Raw genomic sequence first — 20,198 nt, forward strand, 5'->3', positions numbered from 1 at the left:
AAGTTGAATTGTTTAAATTGGTGAAGATTTTAAAGACGTATCGGCTGAAGAATTAAAAAGTCTAAAATATGTTAAAAAGTTACAACATGGCAAGTACGTCTTAACCAAAGCTGCACATTTTGAATGGTTCAAATTGGTTAGACAGCAGGAGCCGAAGCGAGTCAAAAAAATGCAAATCATTCTCAGAATCGGCATTCACACAATCAAATGTCATTAATTGCGAACGTCAGTGTTCTAGGGTTAATAAAAAAATTCTGTCACGCCGCTCAAACCATGTTATGGCCTTTTACACTACACTTTCGGTTTTTACGTGACACTTCCTGCTTTGTGACCAAAGTCTTTGGCCCCGCCCTCAGATATTTTGCAACAATTTAAATAAGCTTTGCTCACCACTCTCTTTTTTATCACCATGCCAATTTTCAGGTAAATTGGAATTACCCCCCCAAGACTAGTTCGCTCTAGAAAATTCCATTTAGTCCAAACTTGGCGAAAATCCAATATATATTTCAAAATAGCTGACTTCTTGTTGAGTTTTTGGCGTGTAAGAGAGGTGTTTGTGCGTCTTGGGGTGCCAATTTTCGTAGCTTTGGTTGAAACGGGATTCTTGGGCAACCTTTTTTAAATTTTGCAGGTGGCGCTGCTGAGCCATTTTGCCAGTCACGTGTAAATCCCCTAAATTATCAAATTGTGTGTCGCAAAAAGTTCCTGTATGTTTAGACCCTCTCAAAAACACTTTCAATAGTGTCCTCCGGCACTTTCAGTGCCCCGAGCCTAATTCTTAGTGCTTTACAAGGATATCTGATTTCTGCCTTTGATTTAATCTGTGATAACTTTGGTTTATTAGTTATTTTTACTCGTATTGTCATGTACATGGAAAGATGCCATTGCATTTTGCTTCTTGGATCTCACTGAAGCTCCCCACTTCTCCAGTGAGCAGTTTTCAGTTTCACGTTTTGGGTTTTTTCAATGTTTCAGTTTTCCGAGGTTCTCGTGAACGCACCACAGTACATTTCGTCATGTGGTTTGGCCGTGAGACGCGTTCAGGGACGGTCTGGTTCGGTGTTTGTTTACCACTGGATAACACTCCCATTTCCTTTGAAGGCACTCTAGCGTCTTGCCCGTGTTTACACCATTAAATAGTTCCGAGTTAACGAAACGAAACTCGCGAAAAAAAGGACAGAAAAACGAATTTGAAGACGTATTTTTGCAGTGACCGCAGCATGGGTGTTTGCGTGTCGGACTTTATTATGAGAGAAGGAGCGCAACCTGGTTGACGCTACAAGCTGAGGAAAGTATGACAATCTTTGGTCATAGGTTTACAGTTGAAACGAAAAATTAAGCAAAAGTGAAGGTAAAACCATCTTTATGCGCCAAAGTTTTGTAGCTCGGACTGCACTTCCGTGTCTTGTGTTGTTTGGGAAAGGAAAACTATGGGTGTAACTCACAGCAGGAGATCAGCAGCAGGACCAACACCAGACTGCCTCCTAAACCAGAATGTAAGTCACCTCGAATAAACTGCTGGAGGGGCGATCATGCTTCTTATAGTTACACAAAAACGGTCTTGGTGCTTGTTTGAACCTGTATGATGACGATTCAGACTTGCGGTGAAAGGACAAAGCCAGTTGATAGATCAAGTTAACCACACTACATCAGCATCTATGGCCCCTTGATGACAGTGACGGTAGTTTGAATGTGTGTCCATCACTGGAAAAGATTTAAAATATCTTAGAAATACATTGTGTATCAATGAAGTTAATGGAAACCTTCATTCGAACTCTTTTATATGAAGTTAAGTTGATACGTTTACTCTTTTCAAAGTCTATTTTTCTTTATTTCTCAACTATCTACTAATGCTTAAGTAAATCATGTGAGTGTACTTTTGCCAACTCAGCTTCTTTGACTCACAGAATGAATTACTTGAGGGCCGAACACTTTAATTTAAAGCATTTCAAATAATGGGGGGGGGGGGGGGGGGGTGTCATATTGACGTTATTCTGGGGTCATTAATACACCACACTGCCCAAAGCACCACAGTTTAATTTAAATTTTTCTGGATGTTATTTATTGGATGAGCTTCTATTTTGTTGTTGCTGTAATAGATCAAATGGACAAACAGAGGGAGTGATGTGGAAAGTATGAGACTTTGTTTCCTAATTTTTCTTTAAAAAAATTTCAAAAATCAACACTTATTATCAAACTGAAATTAAATTCTCTGTGTTCCATCCCAGCCTGGAGTGTTTTCACATTTCAAAATATCTCAGACAGGACGCCTCTCATAAATAAAGTTAAAGTGTAAAGAAATAAAAGTAACTCGAATTAAGGTATTTAGATTAACCGAGAAATTGTGAGTTTTCATCAAAGTTATGATTTAAAACAGCTTTTGGGTTCATTTCATCAGTAACTGTGTCCTTTAATTTTAAGTCTCGATATTTAAAAAGAAAAAAAAAAAACCTGAAGAATGTGTGCCAAGCTTTTGATACTAGAAAAAGTCAACATTAGACATTTTTGAGCAATATTTAGTTTTGCCGTCTCTCAGAAACCAAAGTGCATCCCGGTGTACCAGTAATGTACACATTATTGATGAGTTGTGGTCTTGTTCTTCTTCTCCTTCACTAAAGATTTTGGAACAAATCTTCCTCAACATTCCCCACCGTCAAGTGGTTTGTGTGTGTCGGTTGGTGTGCTGGCGATGGAGGGAAGTGGCTGACATGGAATCGTTGTGGAAAGAGAAATGTAGAAGAGAGCGATATCTCCCCCGCGTTGCCACCAAAGTTCCATCGGACTGGAGGAGGTTTTACTTTCTGTGCAAAAACAGAAGAAATCTTCTGAAGAATCCCAGTGGAGAAAGTGAGATGCTCCATGAATGAGTTTAATGCGCATTATTTCCGCGTTACATCGTGTCACAGGCCTTGTGTTTGTATCTGTAGATAAACTGAAGGGCTGGCTGTTATTGGACAAAGGTCATAACAAGTGGACAGTAAAGGGACCTAGAGAACCACATCCAAACCAGAAAGTCCAGACAAACTTTGCAACCTCTTATGGGTGAGTATTCGCAAGCGGTCGTCCAGAAAATAAACGGCAATTATATTATACAGCGTATGCAAACGATGTAGTAACGACCCTCGGACCCTCTGTGATGAGTGCAGAATGTGCAGGAAGGCGCAGTTGATTGATCTGAAGGAGAAAGGTTACAACGCCGCGTTTATGGACGAGTTCCAGCCAGACATCAAAGTAACCGATTGGTGAGAATGCCCCACATACTTTCAATGCTCATTAATTATTTACTTGGCAGAAACACCTGAATCAGTAATGAACAAAGACGGACGTGATATAGTAACTTCCCACTGAAACGCTGTTTGTTGCAATATTGTTAGCATTCAATGAGTCAACCTGAGAAAGTTTTGTGTATTGTGTTAAAATAAAGTGTGCACGTCTTGTGTTATGGAAGGTACTCAGCACTATGGGACTGCGGGAGTGAATATATCATCTGTGTGGAACTGCTTAGTGGAAGAAAGGAGGTAGTTGCCCAGTTTACTCCTGACCCTATTGTCTCTGAACAATTGGATTATCAGGGTTGGAATCAGGTGTGTACAGAGTTCGAATCGTAATGAAGTGCTGACGGAGGATTTTTGCGCCCTGAGCATAACTCTAGACTTTCTGATGTTTGCTGTTTTAGGTAATCCACGTATTCCGGGGCTATGGTCCGGGAGTCAGGTACATCCGTTTCATCCACGGTGGCAAGATCAGACGTTTCTGGGGAGAATTTTGTGGAATTCATATCGCAGACAGCTGCATCGAGCTGTTTCCCACTGGAGACTCATAGCCTGTCAGGACGAATCCAATCTGTTGTCAATATGCATGTTATTACACATGTTTAAGTACCTTTATTCAAGGAAAATGTTATTGTTTTAATTGTTACTGAATGTATTGACTGATTTTATCAGCACTAAGTTGTGATTTTGTGATTGAACCAACAAACCAACAATGCCGACTGGTTCTCTGGTTCTAGACAAATTGAGTATAAATGTTCCTGTGCTACCAAGAAATAAATAGAATTTGTTTTGTATTATATTTTTTTCAGTTATAAAGAAAAGTTTAATGTTAATTGTAAAATTCAAATAAAAACATAAAAAATGTTTAAGTGAACTCATTTACATACGCTCGCCTCATAGGGAGAATGTTCGAGTTTGGCATATGTCAAGTCTCTCTATGGAGTTTGCATGTTCTCCCCGTGCATGCGTGGAATTTCGATTTGCTTAAATTGATCGTCTGTGTCTTTCTCTTTGCCCTGCGATGGATTAGAAACCTCTCCAGGGTGCATTTGCCAGTAAATAAAGGTCATATAATTAAAAAATATATTAAAAAATCACATGTGTTTCACTGAGGTTAACACAAGACCATTAAAATCTGGATGGTTCATAATCACAACACAACGCAATGCTTCAAACTCAGGATGTAGACACTTTTCACTGCTTTACACAGACAAACTGTCTGCGGTCTTATAGGGGTGCCCCGGCCTGCTTGCAAAAATCGACACTTCTATTAAAAATATTTAATTATGTTTAAATTTAAATGGACAGGACAACTTTCTCTTTCCTTAAAAGAGAGGGCGCGTTGCTGACCCCCCTGCCCCAATTTCATTTCCGCCCATGCTCTGAATCATCCAATGACACATACAAGTTTCCTTTAAGACCGCTTCGTCAGGGTTCGTTACAAACTCTGTCCGGCGTACACCGGTACAATTTTAACCGATAAAGCTCTTTTTTTTGAGACTCTGCAACGTAGATATTCGCCGCTCATATATCAGCATTTCTATTCTCTCACCTTCTGTGAAGAACAGATTCTCCTCTAACGCGCGCCCACCCCCCATAGTGATTATAACAAGAAGCTCCACCCTCCCGGGGTATAACGGGGATGTCTTGGAGTAAATAACAAGCGCCTCCCTGGTAAACTGACGTTTGTGGTTTACGGGAAAACTGTGACACCACGGAGACCCGAAAATTACCCAACGTTTAATCTGCAAATGAGACTGATCTCTGGTCGTGGGTATAATTTAGGCCTGTAAGTAAAACGATCGGCTTATGTTTCACTTTATCAGTCAAAGCATCTTCACGTCGAGCTGCACTTCCGCGTTGTCGGACATTTTAACTGGCGCCTTAACGCTCGTGGCGTTGTGGCGATTTAAAGCCTTGGCACTCTGGCACCTCGGTGCTGCTTAATAGTAAATGCACATTAGGCTGAACTAGGCCTAAAGAGACGGTTTTGTCCTGGATTCGTCCCAGGTCATGAAGAGGAAAGCGAAAGCTATGGGTGCAGCTCAAAGCTCTGATTCCGCCTCGGGTCGGACTGCGTCTTCAGCCTCGTCTTCAAATGAAACTGTGAGTAAATAACTCACAACAAGGAGCCTCACTTTGGGCGTTTTCTGACTGAAATGTTTATGCAACTCTGTCAAAAGACAAAGTTATTATTGTCAGCATGTTAACTTACGTTTTTAACTGACCTTATGTAACTTCATTCGTCCTTTGGTGGATAGTTCCCCATCCAAAGCAATAGGTTACTTGAGCACTCACATTGAGCACTTAAAAGAGAGGAAATGAAAAGCCCTTAGTCATTCAGAAACTATATTAAAGTCGTGCTGTTTTCCTGGTGAGTTCATGGAGGTTATTGATAGCTCACACTGCATTAGTTGAAGTTATTTTCCAGCTGTTTAAGAGGCGCCTCTCATACTTTGGAGCTGGAACAAACCAAGTTTCCTCTCGGGAGGGGGGCGGGGGTTTCTATGTGTCAAGAAAAGTTCAACAATAATTCATTACCAAGCCAGACTGAGTATATTCCAGATTTCATTCTTGAAGCGACTTTAATCACTGTCAGTGAAGCTGAAGTGTAACTATGTGTACGCATAAAATGTGAACATTATGAAAAGGGCAGAACCCCTCAAGTTGACTGGGCGTTAGGGCTCGACCATGCACTGATGGTCCAATATGACCCTGAAATGATTGTTTTGATTATTTTAGGAGGCTTGTATTACATAATCGTAATAATCATTTATTTAGTGAGTTAGGAACTCTCTAAATAAATGAAAAATCTAACCTATTAAAATGATCTTTTTGACAGTGAAGCTCTTTTGGTTGCTTCATAAATAAGTGAACTTTTTGACTTTTGTACATCTGAAACTTCAGCTTCTCACCATTTTCTTCTCCTTTCAGTTCTTCCCAGTTCCTCTGGAAATCCTGGAAGAAATTTTCCTGAATCTTTCCTACGAGCAGGTGGTTTGTGTTTGCCGGTTAGTGTGCCATCAGTGGAAGGAAGCGGCTGATACAGAATCCTCGTGGAAGGAGAGATGCAGAAGAGAAGGACATCACCTCCACGACGCTTCCAAAGTCCCCACGGACTGGAGGATGTTTTACTTTTTGTGCAAGAGGAGGAGAAATCTTCTCAAGAACCCAAGGGGTGAAGGTGAGATGCCAGATAAATGATCTTCATTAACATCACTAAGCAAATGCTCACACCTCTAACCTCTTTAATAGAAAAAATGAAAGGTTGGCAGATATTGGAGAATGGCGGTGACAGGTGGAAAATAGAGGAAACTATGGTGCCACACCCAAACGACAAAGTGAAGATGAACTTTGTGACTTCCTTTGGGTGAGTATTCGCCAGCAGTCGTCCAGAAAATATTTAGTAATTATTTTATACGACTCGTTCTATCGCTGTGGTAACGACCCTTGGCCCCTCTGTGCAGAATGTGCAGGAAGGCGCAGTTGATTGATCTGAAGAAGGAAGGTTACAACGCTGCGTTTATGGACGAGTTCCAGCCAGACATCAAAATAACTGATTGGTGAGAATACTCGACATGATTTCACTGCTCATTAGGTCATCCTTTATTAGCTTTGAACACAGTTACATTTCTCCAATTTCTAAAATGATTAGAAAAACTTTATTGTAAAGCATATTCAAGTAATTCCTAAGAATTCTAACCAAGCAGTATGCAGCGACTAAGTATAAACTATTCACAAAACATAAGGAAATTGGTCTTTGGTAGATTATTTCTCACTTTGATTAACCATGGGAACGCCTTTTTATTTCCCCATAAACATTGTTCCATTGTGCAGATTAACAGCAGAGCTGAGTGTGGGTTCCACCGATTGAACCGTCACCAAACCAGCAATAACAAGCGGCCTAGGGTTGAATTCTAATCTCGGGTCTGTATTCGTGTATCAGGTATGCGCCTCGATGGGACTGTGGCAGCGAATACGGCATCTTTGTGCAGCTGCTCAATCAAAGGAAGGAAGTCGTGGAGCGATACACGCCGGACACGATTTACTTTGAACAGTGGAACGACCAGCAATGGAATCAGGTACGTACCAACTATGAGTGACAGGGGAGTTCATGTAAAGGTTTCACAGCCCAAGTACAACTCGAGACATGCGATGTTTACTTTTCCAGCTTGTCTACGTATTCCGGGACTACGGGCCGGGAGTGAGATACATCCGTTTTATCCACGGCGGCAAGGACACAATGTTCTGGGCGGGATGGTATGGAATTCGTGTTACGGACAGCAGCGTGGAGATTTGTCCTGCAGTGGACACGTAGCTTCTTTGCTTTAATGTAATAGCATCTGATGTCATTCTTCATGTCTATAAAATTAACAGCACCTTGTTATTTAAAAAAAAAAAAAGACGCTTCAATATTAAACACCATCTCAAGGAAGTTCCAATGTTGCAATAAGGTTCGACTCACATTAGCATAACGCGTTTTGTTGAAAGAAAGGATCAAGAGTTTAAGTGGCACTGAAAAGATCTTATACACGTGAGGCTATTTTTCTTTCGTTATCTAACGAAGTCGAATCTCTTGAAGAGGCTATTTGAAATGTTCCAACCTTAAGTACATGCGGCTGAAGGTTTATTGATGATAGAAGATTTCCGTGCACATCGTCATGATGAAACTGGTTGTCAGATTACCAAAGAGCCATTCCAGCCCTTCCATTTTAGCCTTTGCAGAAAACCCCTCACACACTTCATCTTCTCCACTTGAAAGTAGGTTTGTTTGATGTGGTGACAGTTATAAGAAGTTGTCAAACTAATATTGTGACACCTACGCCCACCTTTTATTGAGGTTAAGTGTGTGTCCGTCTGAATATTGAAATGCAATTTGAAGAAATGTCTATTGTCGCACTTTGAGAAGACACACGTAGGTTTACGTTGGAATAGGCCGGTGAGTTCTCGTGGCACTGCGAAGATGGAATGAATGTGAAATATTTTACTTTCGTATTCACTGCAGAAAGTCTTACTTTGAAAGTTACCTTGAAAATGGGCTTCACTTATCGTCACTGTACGTACAGGAAGGTGACTGTATGTGCTATAATAAACACTTTCATTCTTTCATTGGTAGAAAACAATGTGCTTCATATAGAATTTGTCTAGAACCAGTCGGCATTGTTGGTTTATTGGTTCAATCATAAAATCACAACTTAGTGCTGATAAAATCATTCAATACATTCAGTAACAATTAAAACAATAACATTTTCCTTGAATAAAGGTACTTAAACATGTGTAATAACATGCATATTGACGACAGATTGGATTCGTCCTGACAGGCTATGAGTCTCCAGTGGGAAACCGCTCGATGCAGCTGTCTGCGATATGAATTCCACAATTTGTTGTTGCAATGAGAAGAAATTTGCTTGTGGATGCGTTCTCAGATCTTGGCTTTAATTCGCGCTGAAAAGATCAAATGTATGTGGAATAATTAGCTTTTTTTTTTTTCCTTTTCTTTTTTTGGAACGCTCAAACCTTCACTACTTCTGGCGTGAAAAGATGGGTTATAGATACTTTGAGAACTGGTTTCATCACAAATATATGCACAGAGAGCCAATACAACCCATCCCACTGCACTTTTTTTCAACATGAAAAAGTATTGGAGTAAGTAAATACATTTTATATAATAATAATGGCTTGGATTTATACAGTGCTTTATTCAAGCTGACTCAAAGCACGTACAGACACTATTATTCATTCACACTAGTCACACTGGTGGTAAGCTACCACTGGGCACCACCAGAACTAATAAGCCTATTTTTATGTTGTTGATGAACCAGCTTCCCTTCCATGATGTGCACAAAATATACAGCTTGCAAAGTTCATGTAACAAAAAGAAACGGTAATGTCTGAAGTATGATTTAATCATAATACTGGTTTATTGTGATGCTTTATTACAAGCAAGATACAACTCTGTCAAAATTGAATAATAAAAAAAACAAAAAAACAACTCAGACTCGGTTTCTTGGTTAATTTGGTTTCAGTGTCATATCAGCTCCTCTAAATCTTGTTATCAGTGATGCGCATATTTCATTCAGTCAATAAGTTATGAGTTACTCTCACTATTATTTACAAATGGAATTCAAGCCCACAATCTAGGCACACGTGTCGTGGGAGACAGGAGGCAAATCTCACTAGTTCAGTCATTTCACAGGATCTCACACCATTAGTGATGCACCAAGCAGGTTCACTTTACAAAATGGTTAATTAGCCCGAGCATCGAAAGTGGATACGCTCCTACAAACGGGCAGAATTTGATCATCATTGGAGCCACGCGTGTGTCTTTTATTGAATCACTTCTGATACAATTACTTAAGTGACGATTACACTTGTGCTCCAGCTTCTTTGTGTGGTTTGACACTGATACACATGATACGTTTATTTGCTCTCAGGTATCTGCACCTTTTTCCAGGTATCATTTTATCGGGCTTCGTTTTGGCAGAATAAGAGCGGAAAGAGCATAGCCTGAAAATGTCATATTTCATCATATTTCCTCCATCTGCCCGGAAGCCAAAAAAACTCTTTAAGACTCTGAAAACAGAAAGTATTTGAAGTCAATGACGTTAGCGGGATTTATATTGCTGCTGTAGGAGCTCTACTGTAGATGAAGATGAGTCGCTGCCAACCTTTTGCAGCAAAAGATACAAAAACAGCCCAAGGGAAAATACTTTAAGCAAAAAAAAAAAAAAAGCTTTAAGAGTCCAGTGGTTCTCAAAGTGTGGGGTGAGACCTCCTCTTGGGGAGCGTCAGAGTAGCAAAAGCAGGAGAAATGCCCCCCCCCCAACACAATCCTGATGAAAATCAAAGTTGGACTATGAATTATTTTGAACCATAAAATTGTACTGCCAGTTGCAGACTACATATAAAGACCCAAAAGGTTTAAAATTAGTTCTGTGGATCTCAACAGTTAACAATTACTCTCTCATAAGGTGAAAGGAACAAGACTTCTACTGGGAAAGTAGTTGAAGCTCTGAGGGGTGGATTTATCCTCCCCCACTCTGAGAACTGATAAACGAACCAATCATTAGCAACTTTTCTTTCTTGAAACAGTATCTCTCCTAAAATACCGTGACGGAGTCGTTTCTTTTCACATCACACATATTCAAAGTGAATTAACATCACATGGTCACTCCATAACATCATCTCAAAGTGTCTTTTACATTTTGTAGATAGTTTAGGTATTCAGCGTGTCACAAACGGCATCAGAGGTTACCCGTCGTCAGAAAACACACTGAATATGCTTTTAGGTGAAGTGAGTCAGAATATTTAACGACATCTCAATTCGTGATGGAATGTGTTTATGCAGGGGGGAAAAAAAGAAGAAAAAAACTCCCTCTGGTGTGTGAAGAGGACTGCGAGGAAACTTAGAGCAGAACGCATTTACGTCTTTTCTTAGGTTCGGGAGGCTCCAGGGCAGCCAGTATTGCCTCATCAAACACATTCTTTAATCCTTTCTGTGGAAACAAAATATTAATATTGAAAGCACAAGCTACTCCAAATACAAATTCACATCTTCTCCGAGTGAGAGCAGAAGAAAACGGAGTGGAAGTGGAGCAGAGCGATCAAAATTTTCCTTTATTCAAATAAATTTTTATACAAGACTCCCCTCATGATCAAGCAGTCAGTAAAGACAAAAGCCGGTGGAAAATTTTGATGCCGCAGTACGAAAGAAGAGTGATTACTGTTTAAGACAGAAGGCAGCTTAAACGCTTCTGTGGGGTAAAAGTCATGAGCTCAATACTGAGATAATAACAGAATGTCAGTTTGGAAAAACAAACTCAGTCGTGTCCATTACACAGATTTGCACACACACACAAACAGAAAGGGAAAACTGAGCATTGGCACTGTATTATCTTAGGCAGCATGGGCAATCATGATTAGGCCGAGTTGAAAAGAAAGCACACATGAACAGAAGGAAAAGGAAACCAAAGTTAATGGGCACCAAGTTTCAAAGTTTAGAAGAGCGTGGTGGTTATTTCAGTGAGACATTGGTTTACGATGACTAAGCAGCAGAGGCAATGCAAGATGCAAGAAGACATCAGAACAAACAGCATTTTCTCTTTCTCTGAGTTTCAGGGGGCTCTAACGCGGCTAGGATAGCCTCATCAAATACGTTCTTCAATCCCCGCTGGAGAAAGAAGAAAAGAAGGGGGAAAGACAGACACACAATAAGAGTTAAGAGTTAGAGGGTTTTTTTTTTTTAAACTCAGTGCTGTTAGCAAAAGAGCAGTTTCCACACGAGTTAGAAGAAGGGCGTCGAAGTACATGCGTGGTTTGGCTCCTACAGACTGTGCGATTTTAGCAGTCTTACAGCTTTATTGCTAAACTGCAAGCTGGATGACATACACCAACTGCTACGACTTAATACGCAAGAACAACAATATCCAGTCTGTCAGGGGGAAGTACAACATGAGCTACATGTTTGGCATTGAGGTGATACTAAAGACTTGGTTGATATACAAGTCATCCTTTGTTCCATATTTAGCATAGATCCGTTCCCCTACCAATACTTTTATCACAGCTTTTTGAAAATAAACTTTCAATCCATTGGGCCAAGACATGCGCTCTTAACAGTTTTATCATAACATCTGGACGCCTGTTATTGTTTTTGCAAGCTTGTTTGGTGTCGGATACGTCTGCTGGGTCAGTATGATCGAAACTGAAAAGGAACTATCAGAATCAGCTTTATTGGCCAGGTTTGTTTAACATACAAGGAATTTGGCTTTGGTTAACTGTGCACTCTTTGTACAAATGTAAACATTAAATAATAATGACAAACAAAAAATATAAACAAGTAATTAAAGACTAATATATACAGGAATAAGTAAGATAATAGATAACAGTGCAGTGGTGAGTAATGCACTGACAAAGCAATTGAAGCATAAGTTGATTGACAAAATAGGCATTCCTGTTTTATTGAACGTAACTGCTGTTGCTAATTGTCCCTTTGCTGCATGCACTGTTTTAACACTACAGAATCCATTGCAGCAATATGCTGTAGTGAAAGCTACATTTGTGCTACTGAATCTACCATCAAACCCACTCTTGCAGAGCATTTGTGCAAACATGCACGCTGAAGGCTGCAGAGATCATGTGACCTGAGATGTGAAAGCCCTTTGCTCACATAAGTCTCAGAGAAAATTTCAGCCAAGAGGATCTTAAACAAAAGTTACAGTTGTTCATTAAAAGTTGATCAAAAAGTAAAAAAAAAAAAAGAAGTGCTGCAAGTAATTTACATACAATGCCGGTGCCTTCAGGAAATAAATACAGCAAGCCAAGAATGGAAGCATTGTTTTCTTAGCATTTATGTACTCGGGATGCGCATGACTAGTCAGAGCTCCGGCTTATTGATTTGTCGGCACAAAATTAGTGTTTAATCTACGAAGGAGACGCCGCCTTAATTGTCATCCGCCCGCCAGCCACTAGTTGGAACTACAGCGCTGTCAGACAGCAGTTGAAACCAGAGTTATAGAAAACCTAGAGATGTCGTAATCTGTCATAACGCAAGAAAATAAAAACACAGTACTGTGTCAGAAAAAAATGGCATATAATCAGTACACAGCAGAAACGCACAACCACATCAACTGAAGTATTTCATGTTAGCCACACTCAGGCAAGTTTGTCATATTTAAGCTTTTATCATCTCTGATCTCATCACAACACTGATGCTGCAAGATCTACTTAAACATAGTTGAAAGTAAAGACTTCAATGAAGTCACTATGTTCAGCCTGAATACACGGAGCACAGCATCTCGTACATCAGCAGCCTTTAAAATCTGATAGTGATTGAAGATTTGGAATAAAGGCTTCCTTTTCCGGACCACAAGTGGCACTTCTTTTGTTTGGGTGGTCACGTGACCTACATTAAGAAGTTTCTAAACTAAATCAAAATATACTAGTGCATACCACCCCGGACCACTAGATGTCATTGTTTGAGAACAGGATGATGAATCGTGAGCTAAAAACACGACGGACAAGAGCTGAGGAACAAATCCACGGATGTTTCTGGAACTGATTATGTCTTGGCAAGGAAAAATAAATGCATATTATACATTATTGTAACTCATCTGTTTTGTTTTCTTTAGTTTTCCTCCTTATGGTGCACTGTTTAACAGATATGACTTATAGTCCAGAAAATCCAGTACACTCAAGATATTTCAGGGACGATGTTTAAAGACTTGACTATGTTTATAACATGCTAATTTCTGAGAATTTTCTTCTTTTCACACAAAACAACCCATCCTAATTAAAAATTGTTTTACTCTTCAGAGAAATCAGTCACCCGTCACTTTCCTACATTTGCACATGCCTACATGCGTTTCTCCAAACTAGTTTTTTTGTCGTAGCAGTAGTGGATCTAAGACCTTTCATCTGGGACGGCCAAAATCGCACAGTGTCTAGCCTCCGTTGCAGCGGTTGGCTGTGTACTCTGGTGTGGGATCTTACCTGTGTTAGAGCTGAGCACTCCACATATTTCACCGCCTTGAGGTCACGAGCCAGCTTTTCTGCTGTCTCGGGAGTGATGGGCTTCTGTTTGTTCTTGGCTAACTTCTCCACTGTGGAGGGGTCGTCACGCAGGTCAATCTGAGTGCCGACCAACAGGAACGGGGTCTTGGGACAGTGGTGAGTTATTTCGGGAACCCACTAGACGGAAAAAAGCAGACGAAACACTCAACACAACAGGTTTGATTCAAAGCACTTTGTTTCTTTTTACAAGTACAACTTACTTATCTGCAAGTCTGCAATTTGATCACACAGAAAAAAAACATCAGCTGAACATGTGCAAACCAGGTCTGCATTAATATTTGATAAATGCAGTGATACTGAACTGCACAGTATACTGCATGAATGACAAACAACTTTTATCTTGTGTTTACATCCATTTAAAGGTGACAATCTGTTTTTAAATGATTGTTTATTGCTTTAGTATCATGATTATTCCATTTATTAATAGACAGATGATAATTGCTATTTTAGGAATCCTTGAAATATTGGGAGGCTTTTTTTTTATATATAATTGTAGCTTATGAGTCATTGAATTTAAAGCTATCAAACCCTAAAGTAATATATTTTATAAGAGCAGGCCATTTTTTTAAACTGAAGACCATAATTATTATAATTAAAATTTTAAATGTGGTTGAAACCTCTTGATGTGCGAGTGTAGAAATCAATAACACATTTTTGAAGATGCTCTTGCAAAAAGAAGAGCGTTTCTTTCTGATTAAGTGTGTCTTAATGAAGAGAGGGTGTAATTACATTTAGCAATTAGGCAATAAATGTACTGCACTCACCTTTTCTTTGACATTCTCAAATGAGGAAGGGGAAACAACTGAAAAGCAGACTAGGAAGACGTCAGTCTGTGGGTAGCTTAGTGGCCGTAACCTGTCGTAATCCTCCTGACCTGCAGACAGACAACACACATGAATTCACCACAGCACAGACTTAAGAACTAATATATTCCATGAGTTCGTATCGCAACTAAAAGAATAAAAACGGGCTTACCTGCTGTATCAAATAAGCCGAGGGTGTAAGGCTCACCCCCGATCATTACAGTTACTGCATAGTTATCAAACACCTGCAATCAAAGAATGAACTGCATGTCATTATCAGTATAAGAATTTTTTTTACAAGCTGTTAGAGGAATAGGAAGACTTACTGTTGGTACATATTCAGAAGGGAATTTGTTGGTGGTGTATGAAATCAATAGGCAGGTTTTTCCCACTGCTCCATCACCCACCACCACACACTTGATAGTCTGCATCTCTGTGCTTTCTGCTGCTGCTGGCAATGGACGTTGGCTGCAGGGGGGGGAGGTGGGGGTGGAAACTCAACCAGATTAGGCCAATTCACACCAAGGAATCTTACAACAGCCTTTTTATCAGCGACAACGTTTTATAAAAGTAATAGTCATGACAGCTTTAAAGAGCAGAGGGGCAAATGCTGAGTTTTCTAGTCTTAACTAGTTCAGTGTCACACCCCATTATCGCCACAACTGATGCTGGCTAACGGGGGCTAATAACATCCTTACTGACTTGGGTACGCGCGTGTAGTTACTTCGATACGTTTAAGGTTGTTTTTTTAAACATATGGATGAAATCAATCAGTCAATGTGACGTTTACTACATATTCGTGCCCAGAAAAACCCGCTTGTGGAGAATTTTCACGAGCTACGCTAATGCAGCGCTAGCAAGATGCTAACTAGTTTGCTAGCTTAGCATCAGCCGGCTATCGGCAGCGCGTAAGCTCGCGCAGCGCTAAAGTTACCTCAGTCTATTAAAGATGGGGCCGCTTGAAAAACAAATATAGCGTGGATGTGTGTAATAGGCGCACACGCAGAGGAGTTAGGACGATATTCACCTGTGTCTCTGCTGGCTAACGTTAGCCGTGTGTTTCGCCGGGCGTTGGCACCAGCGAGCAGTGCGCGAGGAGCCGAGAGCAGCTTCAGCGTCACAGCAGTGTCAGGCTGGAGAGAGTGAGAGCGGCGCGCGACTTCACAGTAAAACACCGTGGACCTACACGACCTGGAAAACCACCAAACACAGTAAAACTAACAAACCTGCACCAATAACAGTAAAACTAACAAACATAGTAAAACTACCAAACCTTTACCAAACACAGTAAAACTACAAAAAATGCACCAAACACAGTAAAACTACCAAACCTGCAATAAACTCAGTGAAACTATCAAACCTATACCAAACACAGTAAAACTACCAAACCTATACCAAACACAGTAAAACTACCAAACCTGCACCAAACACAGTAAAACTACCAAACATAGTAAAACTATCAAACCTATACCAAAAACAGTAAAACCACCAAGCCTGCACCTAACATAGTAAAACTACCAAACCTGCACCAAACATAGTAAAACTACCAAGCCTCCACTAAACTCAGTAAAACTACCAAATATAGTACAACTACCAAACATATGTCAAAGACAGTAAAACTACCAAACCTGCCCCAAACACAGTAGAACTATCAAAACTGCACCAAATGCAGCAAATCGAACCTACAGCAAGCATAGCAAAACCAAATCATCAAAAACAATAAAACTACCAAACCTGCACAAAACACAATGCAAGCCTGCACCAAACACCGTACTACGATCAAACCTGCATCATACACAGGCCACACTGTTCATACACACAAGATTATACAAAGAATCATTGAAAAAGCATGTTCCAAAGAGGGAAAAAAAGAGTGTTTTCTGAATTAGTTATATATTGAGCTGAGGTAAGAAGAAGATCATCTGTTATCTGAATATGTTTTTTTCTATACATATTTATAGGGAAAATGCTGCTCATGAGCCAATATAATCATTTTGGATAAAACTACATCTTCTTTTGACAAACAAAAATGTGGTGGTTAGTGCTCATAGATTGCCCCGGGTTCAAGTTTGTGTTGTGCTTGTGTGTCGTTCTGAGTGCATGTTCTCCCTATTTGCATTTTCTTCTGGCTTTCTCCCACACTCCAAAAAGATGCTTTAGTAACACCAAATTGCTTGAAGGTGCAAATGTGACACATTGTCAGCTGGGATGACTTCCAGCATCCTGCAATCCCAAGATGGATGAAGTGACATAGTAGAGGGATGGATTAGAAAACTGCTTTTGTGAAAATGTTGTGTTCTGTTCAGTATCTTTGACTTATCATAAGAATCAAGTCATTCAAGAACATAATTACTCTGGGATCATTAAAACATTTCATTGATTGGTAAAGCAAACAATAATATTACTCATCATGCAATTATGAGACAATTTGTTTTTGTTAAATGAGTTTTCCTGTTTAAATAGTTTTTTCTAATAATTTAAAATCTTAATTGTTACCCACAGATCAGAGAGTATCAGTGAGAAATAAACATTTGGAACGGATAAGCGTCTCCACATGGCAGGACAACACAGCAGATGACACTGCGCTGCTGTCCCTGCTCTCTGGCTCCAGTACAGACCCCGGGCACTGCAGGCCTCCAGTGTAATGGCCTTTTCTTCCAGCATGCAGAGGTGCCAAGTTCCAACTTCAATCCATGGTGCCCCAGTGGAGGCGGTGGATCAGTGTAAATACTGAGGCCTATACTTGATAATAAACTCATGTTTGACAGGAACAGAGGAAATGTAATCAATAAATATGGGAAGTGTTTCAACCTCCTCACGTATTTGCTGGTTTAATTCACATTTATAAAGCTGCACATGAGGATTAGCAACATCTGCTCTAAAACTAATAGAGAAAAGCAACTTTCTCTTCAATCAGAACAAGTCCACTGCCTATTATGTCACTCTAAATGACTGTTTATTCACATGTCCAAAAGCAAAGAGAACTACAGTGTTCACGTACACTGATTCTATATTTTTGAATGCATAGTTTATACTTTTTAACCATTAATTATGTGGATTCTTTTTCTTCTTTTTTTTAACATGCAACCACAACAAAATGTCATGCTCTCTCCATTCTTCCTGCCAGGTGAATTATCTTGAGGCCGCATGGTGGTGTGGTGGTCAGCACACGCCCATGGTCCCCTGTATGGTCTCGTGCTTTTACTCTGAAAGGTGAATCTATAAGTTGCACTGCCTACATTGACTCCAGTTTGTCGACAGGTCCATGCAGCAGAAGTGGTGATGTCACCTAAATCTCACCTTGCATCCCTCTGCACAGTCCAGCGCTGCAGGTAGAAAACAACCACACAGGATAGAGCCATTTATATGTGACTGCTGCACACACACACACACACACACACACACACACACACACACACACACACACACACACACACACACACACACACACACACACACACACACACACACACACACACACAAACACAAAAAAAAATAACCAACCATAAAAAAAAATGTTTAACAGAACTGATCAGTCCAGACGGGAGGAATTAAAGGTGCCACAGCTTTTCTTCTTATGCTATACTTGTAAGACATTCCATATGAGGAAACAATCCGGTTTAGATACTATTGATGGGTGTAGTGAATGAGTGTGTGCTGGCACACTGTCAAAGCTGCAACACACACAAGTAACAGCTGTGCTTTTCCTACTATTTCAAGCCAAAATGCCTGATGTGAACACGGCCTCAAAACTGTTTCACTCATTGGTATTCATGCAGTGAAGCAATAGATCATCAAAATTAAACTGTTGTCCAGTTAAAGACCAAACACTTCTGTGTCTCTGTGAAATGATGCTAATGTATAAGATTAAATGGTATGTTGATTCATGCAGATGTTATAGATATCAGTTTCCCAGCTGATAGTGATGCCTCTTTATCATACCGATGGCTTTGGTGACGGAAAGGTAACCAAAACAAACACAATCAGGCAAGATGCAGAATGATTTATTTTCACAAACATCAAAAATCAGCAAAGCTTGGATTGCCCGGAATCAAACAGCAAGTCAACACAAAAGTAATAAACATCACAAAACATGAGATTAACAGTGTAATAATGAATCCAAATAAGCTACGAAAGAAAATACGAGAGCACATCGACGACATGAGAGAGACAGAATGTAAGTGACATGTAATGGTGAAATGTGACTATGGAGAGTGAGAAAGTAAAGAAACCCAGAGCAGCAAAAGTCTCCCAGCAGTCTAAACCTAAAGCAGCGTAACTAGAAAATGGTCCAGGGTGGCCTGAACCAATATGTCAGTGCAACAAACAAGGACAGAAAGTGACATTGTACAAGATGACAAAAAAACAAAAATACACCCCATATAAACATAACAATAACAATGTCAGTAAGATAATGACACACAGTCTGATAGCAACCCAAGTCATTCTGGCATATTTCACGTCTCAATACCCAGCAAACCACAAAACTAGAAAACGAAGACATGAGCATTCAACATAGAAAGCTTTGTAGATTCTACAAAGTTTCTCATTGTGGTTTTCTTTGCCGCCACTGTCAGATTTATATTCCTCAGATATCTGACGGCAGAAATCTGCGATTGTGTCACTTCCCGAAGCTACAACCGCCAGGGTAATTAAATCTACTTGACAAGGATCACTAATCATCCCCGCCTCACACGGAGAATCTAAAATATAACATTTTCCCAGAAATTGGACTGTAATTCACTTTTGATTGTGACTTGAAATTGCCAGTTTACATAATTTGCTTTGGAGAGAGAGAGACGCTCATCTCAGCTGCAGGTATCCCAAGAGACTACAGCACATTATTCAGCAGAAGTCTGAGTTAGTGGGAAACTACAGTTCTGTGAGGCGCACAAACAAAAACATCGTCCAACCAGCAAAACAGTCAAACCCTCATTCATACAAGAAACACTGTTTGTTGTGCTTTGTTTGCTCATCTTTGGAGTGCAAAGATTATGTGAGAGAAATGCTAAAACGTCAAGGTTAATTGCAAAAGGAATCAACCAGCAGGGTATTTCTCACAAGATGTGCGAATAAATTGAATGAAACAGGCCTGAATTCTCCAAGTGTGGCACTTAAAAAAAAAATCTTTTTGGCCATTCAGAAGTTATCTTAAGTCCCGACACTGAAATTAGTTTTTAATCATTTAAATTTGTATTAGAGAAAAGTGGCAATCCACCACTTTTCGCTTGATTTTTTTTTTCTTCTCAGCTCAGTTCACAGCCCTAATGAATGTTCATTGGAAGAAATAGTCCGAAGACTGGAAAATGTTCATCAATCAGTCACCGTGACATCATCCGACTTGATTTCACAACTGCTCAAGCTTTATGGTCTAAACGTTCGCAGTGGTCGCGATGGCATTCCCCTCGCAGCCTTTATCCTCCTCTCAAGCATGGGTGTTAGAGCCAAACAACACAACATTGAAATAAAAAGAATCCAGCGTAGAATCGCCCACCACCTGAAAACACACACAAATATGAATGACTTACCTTTGGTGTTTATTACAAATAAACAA

General features: G+C 40.0%; 3 protein-coding genes across 5 annotated transcripts; 2 read left to right on the top strand and 1 right to left on the bottom strand.

The window, feature by feature from the left end:
- The first annotated feature begins 1,022 nt into the window (after positions 1–1,022).
- Positions 1,023–4,116, top strand: LOC308113726 (F-box only protein 6-like). Its single transcript, XM_080470170.1, has 6 exons — positions 1,023–1,496; positions 2,619–2,847; positions 2,928–3,042; positions 3,147–3,242; positions 3,449–3,584; positions 3,677–4,116. The coding sequence occupies exons 1-6, from the start codon at positions 1,431–1,433 to the stop codon at positions 3,821–3,823; spliced, it is 789 nt and encodes a 262-aa protein (XP_080326296.1). The 5' UTR covers positions 1,023–1,430; the 3' UTR covers positions 3,824–4,116.
- A 776-nt stretch (positions 4,117–4,892) lies between these two features.
- LOC308113225 (F-box only protein 6-like) lies at positions 4,893–7,749 on the top strand. 2 transcript variants are annotated; one of them, XM_080469293.1, is made up of 7 exons: positions 4,906–5,061; positions 5,283–5,378; positions 6,207–6,456; positions 6,528–6,642; positions 6,740–6,835; positions 7,219–7,354; positions 7,444–7,749. In XM_080469293.1, the coding sequence occupies exons 2-7, from the start codon at positions 5,286–5,288 to the stop codon at positions 7,588–7,590; spliced, it is 837 nt and encodes a 278-aa protein (XP_080325419.1). In that variant the 5' UTR covers positions 4,906–5,061; positions 5,283–5,285; the 3' UTR covers positions 7,591–7,749. The 2 variants fall into 2 exon arrangements, with proteins under 2 accessions (XP_080325418.1, XP_080325419.1); XM_080469292.1 differs by having other exon boundaries at positions 4,893–5,378.
- A 1,420-nt stretch (positions 7,750–9,169) lies between these two features.
- LOC308113226 (cell division control protein 42 homolog) lies at positions 9,170–15,765 on the bottom strand. Of its 2 annotated transcripts, none has more exons than XM_080469294.1 (6): positions 15,672–15,765; positions 14,971–15,112; positions 14,817–14,889; positions 14,606–14,715; positions 13,761–13,958; positions 9,170–10,768 (listed from the first exon to the last, which is right to left on the bottom strand). In XM_080469294.1, the coding sequence occupies exons 2-6, from the start codon at positions 15,073–15,075 to the stop codon at positions 10,679–10,681; spliced, it is 576 nt and encodes a 191-aa protein (XP_080325420.1). In that variant the 5' UTR covers positions 15,076–15,112; positions 15,672–15,765; the 3' UTR covers positions 9,170–10,678. The 2 variants fall into 2 exon arrangements, with proteins under 2 accessions (XP_080325420.1, XP_080325421.1); XM_080469295.1 differs by having other exon boundaries at positions 9,170–11,442.
- Positions 15,766–20,198: the final 4,433 nt, after the last annotated feature.

This window comes from Lipophrys pholis (genome assembly GCF_963383615.2).
Source record: "Lipophrys pholis genome assembly, chromosome: 8".
Classification (NCBI taxonomy): Eukaryota; Metazoa; Chordata; class Actinopteri; order Blenniiformes; family Blenniidae; genus Lipophrys; species Lipophrys pholis.

Coding starts and splice junctions, on each gene's coding strand:
- LOC308113226 (XM_080469294.1), bottom strand. CDS start 15,075: ATGCAGACTATCAAGTGTGTGGTGGTGGGTGATGGAGCAGTGGGAAAA. Junction 14,890..14,970: donor CTTCTGAATATGTACCAACA/GTAAGTCTTCCT, acceptor CTTTGATTGCAG/GTGTTTGATAACTATGCAGT. Junction 10,769..13,760: donor AGTGCTCAGCTCTAACACAG/GTAAGATCCCAC, acceptor TTGTTTCCACAG/AAAGGATTAAAGAATGTGTT.
- LOC308113225 (XM_080469292.1), top strand. CDS start 5,286: ATGAAGAGGAAAGCGAAAGCTATGGGTGCAGCTCAAAGCTCTGATTCC. Junction 5,379..6,206: donor CCTCGTCTTCAAATGAAACT/GTGAGTAAATAA, acceptor TTCTCCTTTCAG/TTCTTCCCAGTTCCTCTGGA. Junction 6,643..6,739: donor AACTTTGTGACTTCCTTTGG/GTGAGTATTCGC, acceptor CCCTCTGTGCAG/AATGTGCAGGAAGGCGCAGT.
- LOC308113726 (XM_080470170.1), top strand. CDS start 1,431: ATGGGTGTAACTCACAGCAGGAGATCAGCAGCAGGACCAACACCAGAC. Junction 1,497..2,618: donor ACTGCCTCCTAAACCAGAAT/GTAAGTCACCTC, acceptor CCTTCACTAAAG/ATTTTGGAACAAATCTTCCT. Junction 2,848..2,927: donor GAAGAATCCCAGTGGAGAAA/GTGAGATGCTCC, acceptor TTGTATCTGTAG/ATAAACTGAAGGGCTGGCTG.